General features: G+C 56.9%; 1 protein-coding gene across 1 annotated transcript; it reads left to right on the top strand.

Annotated features, from left to right (window-relative positions):
- Positions 1-71: 71 nt before the first annotated feature.
- Positions 72-8,123, top strand: BUD13 (BUD13 homolog). Its single transcript, XM_009273481.2, is given in 11 exon segments — positions 72-170; positions 737-821; positions 996-1,053; positions 1,756-1,978; positions 1,980-2,463; positions 2,915-3,222; positions 3,591-3,699; positions 4,183-4,321; positions 4,649-4,833; positions 6,080-6,161; positions 6,594-8,123. Coding segments are annotated over 11 exon segments (1,866 nt in total). The 3' UTR covers positions 6,688-8,123.
- Positions 8,124-9,147: the final 1,024 nt, after the last annotated feature.

Below are 9,147 nucleotides of genomic sequence, written 5' to 3'. Positions count from 1 at the left end.
CCCCCTTCCTTGCGGGCGGCTCCCTTCCTTGCGGGCGGCCTGACGGCAGGGCCCCTCTCCCCGCTCCCAGGATGCGGATCGTGGACGACGACGTCAGCTGGAGCAGCATTGCTGCCGTCCAGGAGAAGAAGGAGGAGGAGGAGGAGGAGGACGAAGGGGACATGCCGGTGGTGAGCGGGGGAATTAGGCCGAACGCGGTTTCGCGAGCGAAATCCGTTCTCCTTACGGCCCGCCTGGCGGCTCTCTTTGGGCAGCGCGTGCCAAACCCTTCCTCGCTGCCTCCTCTTCTGGTGGGTTCTGCGGCAGGGGTGGGTGCGTGTTTTCTCCTGCTCTAAGCACGAGGGGGTTCAGTTAGCTCCCTGCAGATAGCAGCAGCCTGTTCTTCCCGTATTCGCGTTTTCACAAGCGCCGAAAGCTTGCGGTAGGGCCGGTACGGTGGTTCTCGCAGCTGTAAAACAGCCGCCCGAGGCGAGGCAGAAGGTGACCGTGCGGTTGCCGGAGCCTGCTGACCGCTGCGGCGTGGCTTGCGGCACGGGCTGGAAGCCTTGGCAGCGAAGAGAGAAACGTTGGAGGCGAAGGCTGTTTCGAGACCCGGCTGTAGGAAGGCAGCTAAACGATGGTCACACGTCAGGCGCCCGCCAGTGCAGTTGCGCTTAATTGTTGGTGTTAGAGGGTGGAAATCCTTCCTTCCTTTTTCTTTAAAGCCGTGTTGTTTACTCTGGTGTTTTATCTTCAGGTGGCGGAATTCATTGATGAGCGTCCAGACGAAGTGAAGCTCATGGAGGAGTTCCGAACAAATACTAAATGGCGACTTTTAGGAGGTGAGACCAGGCCTTTCCACCCTCTCTCCCTGAACGTTTAGCCGCTCTAAACCACGACATCGCAAGTTAAAAATAATACTAGCTAAGAAAAATAAAAAAATCCTTGAAACGCTGAAGAGATTGTGAACTGTGGAGAACCCTAACGACGGTGACTTTCTGATTGTTTTTCTTTAGACCAGAATGAAGACTCGCAAAGCTCGGATATTTCGGTACCGGCCAAATCTACCGCGAGGTATGGGGCTCCAACTAGAAATTCTTCTCTTGGTGAACTTCGGGTTTTCTGGTACCGTCTGTCTTGTTCTGCGGGTTTTTTTTTAAGTGCTTCGCTGTGAAATGTGAGAAGCGGCATACGCAGGGATTCCTCTTCCGCTGTTGAAGAACCTCTGCCTGGGCCGGGGCGGGGGGGGAACTGGCAGACAGCATGCTGCCTCGGTTTCCAGACGGTACGCGAACAGCTGTCCCGCAGTCCTCTGACGGCGTCAGAGAAATCTGGGTGATGGCTCGCTGTAGACCCGGAACGTGCCGAGGATGGTGGCGTTACAGCACGCCTCTCTTCTGAAAGCATCCTGGGGGGTGTTCCGCGGTCGCACGGCGTCCAGGCTCTCCTGGGGCGTTTCCTTGTGAGAAGATGATTATACAAGGGCACAAAGTGGGTTTTGTAGCCCGAGTGTCGCAAGGGTCCCTGGAGACTTTAAAATTACAGCTTTCCTGTGATCCAGGTTGCCTCGGAGGGTTTCTGGGATCTCCTTTGGGAATTCTGCGGGTCGCTACCCGGAGGTGCAGAATCAAGTATGAATTTGTGTTCAGAAAGTTGTTTTCGTCCTCGACGCCTACTGCTAGCTTTACAGGTCCCACTTGGTTTTTGTTTCCAGTCTGGAGACAGCAGAACAAACAAAAATCTAACTCTCGCTTTCACCTTCTCCTCCCCTCCCAGGCGGCAGCGCCACGACTCCCCGGACAGCTCGCCGCCAAGGAGGCTGCGGCACGACTCCCCAGAGAAATCGCCTCCCGGGCAACAGCGCCACGACTCCCCGGATCTGTCCCCTCCCAGGCGAGAGAGAAACGATTCCCCCAAGCTCTTGCCTCCCAGGCGACAGCGCCACGACTCCCCGGACCTCTCCCCGCCAAGAAGGGCGACAGCGGACAGCGTCACGACTCCTGTCGCCTCCCAGGCGACAGCGTCACGACTCCCCGGACCTGCCGCCCCCCAACGACTCCCCGGACCTGTCGCCTCCCAGGCGACAGCGTCACGACTCCCCGGACCTGTCGCCACCAAGAAGGAAGCACAGCGGCTCCCCGGCCCTCTCTCCCCCGAGACGGAAGCGTCACGACTCCCCAGACCTGTCGCCTCCCAGGCGACAGCGCCACGACCCCCCAGACGTCTCCCCAACGAGAGTCGGTTCCGCCGTGGGGAAAAAGGGCTGCAAAGCCACAGACAAGTCACAATCGGGGGGAGTCCAAGGAGAGCAATCTCAGCTCAGGCACGGCGTCTCTGACAAGTCCTCGTCACGTCAGAAGCGTCAGGCTACTCCGGATCTGTCCCCTCCACGGAAGAAGAGGTACGATTCTGACCCAGATTCGTCACCGCCTCGGAGAAAGAGGACTGGGTCACCGAGTCTGAAAAAGCAGAGCGGAACAAAAGGTAAGCGTGCGTAAGAGTTTGTTCCGTCTGTCCTGTGCCTTGCTGGCTGCCCGCTCTGCGATCGTGTTCGCACGCTCCCGAGAGGTGAGTGGCGCGGAGTTAGGAGTCTGCGGCCGTGGAATGGCGGAGGACAGGTGGCCGTTTCCTTTGGTACAGCTAGTTCTTGTAATCCTGTTTTTTCATCAGCTGGACTAGAATTAATCGAAGGGTTAGCCGGCTAAGGCTTAAACATGTCCGGAAGGAAAACAGAGTTCAAACCCTGTCTCCGTGTTCAGAAGGAAGAGACTTCACAGACTCGTGTCACATACTTGTCTTTTCCCCGCAGCTTGTCGTCTCTTTAAGGTCTCGATTTGTCTGGGAGTTGGCCTCGTGCACCACCACGTTTAGTCCTTTTGTGGGACTAATTCTGTCTAATTCTGTGATTTTTAGTTAGTGTATGTCTTCACTCCAGGTGCTTCTCCAGCCACGAAAAAGCTTAGGCGGGTGCCCTCGCCTCAGAGGTGCCTGAGGCGCGACTCTGACTCTCCATCTCCACGGAGGGGTGCCCGGAACGCCTCCGATGCAGACCGCAGGCTAGGCCGTGTACGCAGCGTTTCCCCGAAGCGTGGTCCTCCCAAAGAAGATCAGGGCAAATCTTCAGGCTCCGATTTATCTCCCCCGCGACGGACTGTGCCGGCCGGGAAGGATCAGCACGGTTCGAGGGGTCCCCCTGACCTCTCGCCTCATCGCCACCGTGACGCTAAGGGGTCTCCCAAGAAGGTAGAAGTTTCCTTGTTACGTTGAAGCTGTAGGTTACTTCCTGGTGATAGAAAACTGTAGAAGCCCAACGCCTTACAGATTGCTGAGTAGAAATTTCATGTACCTCGTGGATGCGGCTGTGCCTGTCCCTCTGCTCACAGTAAGAAGAGGCGGGAGGTAGGCGCGAGAGAGGAGCTCCGCCTCAGTCCGCTCTGTTTCTGGAGGTCTGGGGAAGCTGTTCGCGAGGATGCCAGCAGAGCGGCTTTGTGACGCGGCCGTCTCCGCTGACACGTCTCTCTTGATTTCGGGCCGTGCCCTCGTTACGCCTCTGGATCGCTGGACAGCTCTCGGCCCGCAGTAAATGTGACTTTTTTGCGTTTGATTTGCAGGCAAACGTGATGTTATCTGGGGTCAAAGCTGGCTTGGTGTCAGCTGATGTGCTGCGGAGGGAACAGCAGGAGCTCAGGAGGCACGAGAGAAATCACAAGCACTTGGAAGGTAGGGGCGTAACCACGCTGCACGAGCACCCGCTCGCTTTCCCTTTCGCCGCTTTCAGCTGTCTCCTGATGCTGTGTCAGGCCCTGGTGTTAGGGTGCTGATGGAGAGCGTCCCTGCGGAGCAGCGTCTAGACACGCTGATGGATTCCTCGGGTAGGGTCGCTGAGCCTCTGAAAGAAAAGGCTTATAAACGGCGATTTCAAAGCAATGCCAGTGAAATCGCAGGGAGGGTGAGAGGCTTTCTCTGTCTGCCCCATCTGCAAGCCTGAAGAAGCAGACCGATACTCAAAGAGCTCAGGGTACGAGCGTGGCTGCGTGGGGCAGCGGCTAAAAGCAAGAGTGGTGATCCTGCCTGGTTTTGGATGATAAGCTCTCTCAGAGGCAAGAAGAAGTAACGTTGAAATGTTGAAATGAGTCGCGGTTAGTTGTTGAAAGGTGGCAAAATGTTCCAAAGCGCGTGACTTGAGGCATCTGCCCCCTCCAGAGGAATCCCGACACTCTGAGACCGTCTTCCGAGACAAGTCAGGCCGCAAGAGGGACCTCGCGCAGGAGCGGCTGGAGCAGAGGCAGAAAGCTGAAGCGAAGTCCGAGAGAGACGAGCAGTACGCCAAATGGGGTAAAGGGTAAGGTTCTCCGGAGCTCCCTAGCGCCGTCTTTGGGCCTCGCGTTACAGCTTGGGGCTCTCCACTCCCTGCTTTTGATACGGCTTCTGGCGGCAGGGGCGGTGGTGGCACGCCACTTCGTTCTGAGTTTGAGCCCGGGACCGGGAGAGCACGTGTTCCCTATGTCTGAGAGACCCCCTCAATTCAATTTTTCCCTCCGTTGCTGGATGTGCGTTGGGAATGCTGCGTGCACGGTGGAGGTTCAGGACTCGGATCGATCCCGCAAACGGAGCAAGTCGCGGGAAACGACTGCTTGGTTTTGGAGTGAAACTTTGTGTTTGTTTTCAGGCTAGCGCAGGGCAGGCAACAGCAGCAGAACGTGGAAGATGCAATAAAAGAGATGCAGAAGCCCTTGGCCCGTTACATTGATGACCAGGATCTGGATCGAATGCTGAGAGAGCAAGAGAGAGAAGGAGACCCCATGGCTGACTTCATCAAAAAAAGGAAGGCCAAAGAGAACAAAGAAAAGAAAGGTTTGGATGCCGAGTTGCACCGGTGCATGGTTTAAGGCCCCAGCAGCGCAGAAATGCAGCTGCCGTTAAATAAACGGCCTAGGGCTGCCAGAGCAGCTTGGTCCTGAAGGACTGCTTCTCTGGAGTCGGCGTAGTAGCGGCGTTTGCCCTTCCTGGCTTGGTCAGCAGTAACGGTTACGATTGTTTGTTAGCCTAAGCTGACAAAGAGCAGGATCAGGCGACTTACACTTCACGCCGCGAGAGGGACCTCGCGCAGGAGCGGCTGGAGCAGAGGCAGAAAGCTGAAGCGAAGTCCGAGAGAGACGAGCAGTACGCCAAATGGGGTAAAGGGTAAGGTTCTCCGGAGCTCCCTAGCGCCGTCTTTGGGCCTCGCGTTACAGCTTGGGGCTCTCCACTCCCTGCTTTTGATACGGCTTCTGGCGGCGGGGGCGGTGGTGGCACGCCACTTCGTTCTGAGTTTGAGCCCGGGACCGGGAGAGCACGTGTTCCCTATGTCTGAGAGACCCCCTCAATTCAATTTTTCCCTCCGTTGCTGGATGTGCGTTGGGAATGCTGCGTGCACGGTGGAGGTTCAGGACTCGGATCGATCCCGCAAACGGAGCAAGTCGCGGGAAACGACTGCTTGGTTTTGGAGTGAAACTTTGTGTTTGTTTTCAGGCTAGCGCAGGGCAGGCAACAGCAGCAGAACGTGGAAGATGCAATAAAAGAGATGCAGAAGCCCTTGGCCCGTTACATTGATGACCAGGATCTGGATCGAATGCTGAGAGAGCAAGAGAGAGAAGGAGACCCCATGGCTGACTTCATCAAAAAAAGGAAGGCCAAAGAGAACAAAGAAAAGAAAGGTTTGGATGCCGAGTTGCACCGGTGCATGGTTTAAGGCCCCAGCAGCGCAGAAATGCAGCTGCCGTTAAATAAACGGCCTAGGGCTGCCAGAGCAGCTTGGTCCTGAAGGACTGCTTCTCTGGAGTCGGCGTAGTAGCGGCGTTTGCCCTTCCTGGCTTGGTCAGCAGTAACGGTTACGATTGTTTGTTAGCCTAAGCTGACAAAGAGCAGGATCAGGCGACTTACACTTCACCACCCCGGAGTCTGGTGATTTTTATCTCTGGAAGTTTCCTCTGCGAGGAAACGTCGTTGGCCGTTAAGCGGCCTGCGCGCTGTGCCTGCGGACACCTCTTAGGTTGATGACGATGTCACTGCGTGATTGCGCTGGAGTAGTAAACGGCTGTATCGCTCTTTCTGGTTCTAGAAAAACCTAGGTACAATGGACCAGCCCCTCCGCTCAACAGATTTAATATATGGCCCGGGCATCGCTGGGATGGTGTGGACAGGTACGTGTTCCCGATACAGTGATGTGGTAGAACAATAGTAAAAATAAACGAGCTTTTCCTTCAAAGAGTTCGCAGCGTAAAGATTCCCAGTTATCGGGTGAATGAGATTGTTAGCACTAGTAAGGCTGAATGTGTTAAGTTACGAATGGGTGATGAATACGTGCTCGTCCGGGACAGAAGGGCGCGGGGCTGGCGCTGTCACCAAGGGTGTCAATAGCTTCTGCGAAGCAAACACCCAGCAGCAGGCAGGGAGGGACCCGCTCATCCTCAGGAACTCGCTTCTGAGAGGCTAAGTGGTGGTAACCACAGATTGAGGTGGAAACTGAGCCGGGGTAGAAGCAGCGGAAAACTCGTGACGTCCCTGAAAAGTTTCATTGCTTCAGAAAAGCTTCTGCGCAGCAGCCCACGGTCCGCTCGGTATTACTTTTGTAGGTCCAACGGATTCGAGCAGCAGCGCTTTGCCAGGATAGCCAACAAGAAGGCGGTTCAGGAGCTTGCGTACAAGTGGAGCGTCGAGGACATGTAGGCGAGACGAAGAACCACGCAGAGCAGCGCTCCTGAACGGGCGCTGCGGAGGTCCGCCTGCTGCCGCTGCCAGAGCTGAGAGGAACGGCTCGCTCTGCCTGGACCGAGCCCCGCCCTCGGCGCTCAGCATCCCGGTGGACCGTCTTCCGAGAGGCGAGGCTGAATTTAGAGGAGAGCTGCTGGCAGAGGACTTTCCTGTCAGCCAGAGAGGACGAGCACGGAGAACTGCAGCGGTGCTACTTGGAGCAGCGCGGTGGCTGAGCGTGGAGGAGAGGTGCGGGGGCCGCTGCCTGCGGGAGCACCTCGGCTCTCCGGCGCTCCCCCGCCAGGTGCTGCGGGCACCGGTTTCTGCTCCATTTATTTGTCTTCTAGCAAACCGTAGAAACTATATGCTTAATTTGTTTGATGCCAAATGCTTTGTCCTCTGAGGGCGGTTCACAAGTCCTCAGGTGTCCTAAATCTCAGGTTTTCCTTCGTGGTGAAAGTATGCCGAACGCTTGGTCGCTGGAGAGTTGCCCTCACCCAGTAGGCCAGTCTGTCCCAGAACTCGGCTGCAGTTTCAGTGGTGCTCGAGTTCTTCCAGAGAGCAACCGCACCCTACGACAACTTAGTACTGTGAGCTGACTTGCCTGGGGGCTGATGTCGGAGCCTCCCCACGTGCGCCCAAAGGGCTTCTGTTAAGTCTGCGTCGTTGCCGTGCCCTCTAGTTCACGGAGTCGCCGGCGTGCAGTGAAGTTAGTGAAGCTCAGCTTCTCCTCGCCCCGTCGGGGCAGGAGGCTGCTTGCTGTGTGTCGCTCTGGCCCTCTCCTACGAGAGGTCGAGGGACCAACCTGCAACGCTGTATTTGCCAGCAAAATCCTCAGGAGCCCCCGCAACTCTTTGGGGGTCAATTTCTTGTGGAAGTAAACATACGGAGGGCGTTTAAATCGCTTCCCCCGACGGTGATTTCGGAGCAGCCCAGGGTGGTGGATTGGTGTCCCCCCCAGACTTCTCTCCGGGCAGCGGGGCTGAGAGCTTGACGCTTCCCTAGCGCTGCTGCCCGGGGGCTCCCTTCGGCGCGAAGCGTGACCCCTCGCTTGGGATCAGATTTGTCGGGCTTGGAGCCGGAGGTCAGGCAGAGAGCTTCCCTTAATCCCTGCTTGCGAGAAAGCACTTGTGGAAATAAGTACAGTCGTTCTTGTTGAGGTCCTGGGGAGCGCGTGTGAAATGCAGCCAGCGGTTTCCATGGAGATGCCTTGTCTTCGGCAGTGGTCGGGGGCCAGTCCTCGGAATTGCTCTTTGCGGTGGTTCTCGAGCGCTAGGAGGGCTGCGGGCGAGAGGTGTAAAGCCTCCTCTGGAGCGGGAGGGTCCTGGGACTTCCTTCCCTCTGTTTGGTTCACTGTGTTACGTTTCTAGCTGTCCTGGAATCTGTGCGTACGCTTGTAAATAACAGCTTGCCTTTTTTTTTTAATTTGATTTTGTGTGGTGGTGTTTTTTTTCCAAGGGAGGGTAAATAACCGTCAGCCTGCCGGTAAAAGGATCGGATGTAACGTTGCCGTCTGCGGTTACCTCTGCCAAACAAATCGTGCTTTGCTAAGGTCTTTTGCCAAGTCTCTCGCTAACTATCCCGGCTACAGGTGGGAACCCGCTGCACCCTAGCTGCGCTGACGGTCCCGCCTGTGTCTACGGGGTAGTGGGTTAAGCGTCACCGCATGCTCTGGGGACAGACACTCTTCCGTCGCCGCTGGCAAGCGCGTAAGCCGCGGACTGCTGCTCGCAGCCGGTGACTGAGGCCGGGAGAGGAACGGGGAGCCGGGTGCCGTCTGTAGGTCCCGTGGGAGCGAGCGGCGGCGTTTTACTTTAACAGCCAAACTGAAGGATTCCCCCCCCGAGCAGGTCTTGCTCCTGTTGTGGGCACGAAGGCGGTGTGGGGGAGGCTTTCCTCACCTGGGCCCTGCTGCAGCCTGTCGGGCAGGAAAACGGTTTGGGAGTGCGGGGCAATAGTGTGAGGCAGCCGCGAGAGCTCAGAGCCGCTTGCTGCAGCGTATTGAGAGCCTGCTCTTCAGTCGTGCCTGTTTTCCAGCTGTACTTTCACCGTCTGTCACCAAGGTCCTATTGTATTTTATTTATTTTATTTTTTTAAAATTTTTTTGGCCGGTAACTTGAGGCAGCCGCAGCCTTGAAGAGCGGAGTTACGTTTGGCGCGTACTCACTTGTGCTCTTGCTTATCCCAGCGCTTCTCGGAGCGGCCGGCACGCACCCTTTGTAAACACGGAGCAGCGCTGCTTGCGCCTCTCGTGAAAGAGGCCGGGACCCGGCTTGCGGGGTGTCCGCGTCAAGCGTGCCTCCTGGGCTGCTGCTCCGCCGAGGCAGCGTGGGGTGCGAAGGAGCAGAAGATGGGACATCGCTGGCGGCGCGGCATCCGAAGCACGTTTGAGTTCGGCGGTGGGGGGGGTGAAACTGTCGTCCGCCCCCTGAAAGC

This window comes from Aptenodytes forsteri, unplaced genomic scaffold (assembly GCF_000699145.1).
Source record: "Aptenodytes forsteri isolate BGI_AS27 unplaced genomic scaffold, ASM69914v1 Scaffold187, whole genome shotgun sequence".
In the NCBI taxonomy this organism is placed as follows: domain Eukaryota; kingdom Metazoa; phylum Chordata; class Aves; order Sphenisciformes; family Spheniscidae; genus Aptenodytes; species Aptenodytes forsteri.
The sequence above is the reverse complement of the archived record's forward strand: the minus strand, read 5'-3'. Positions and strand labels throughout refer to the sequence as shown.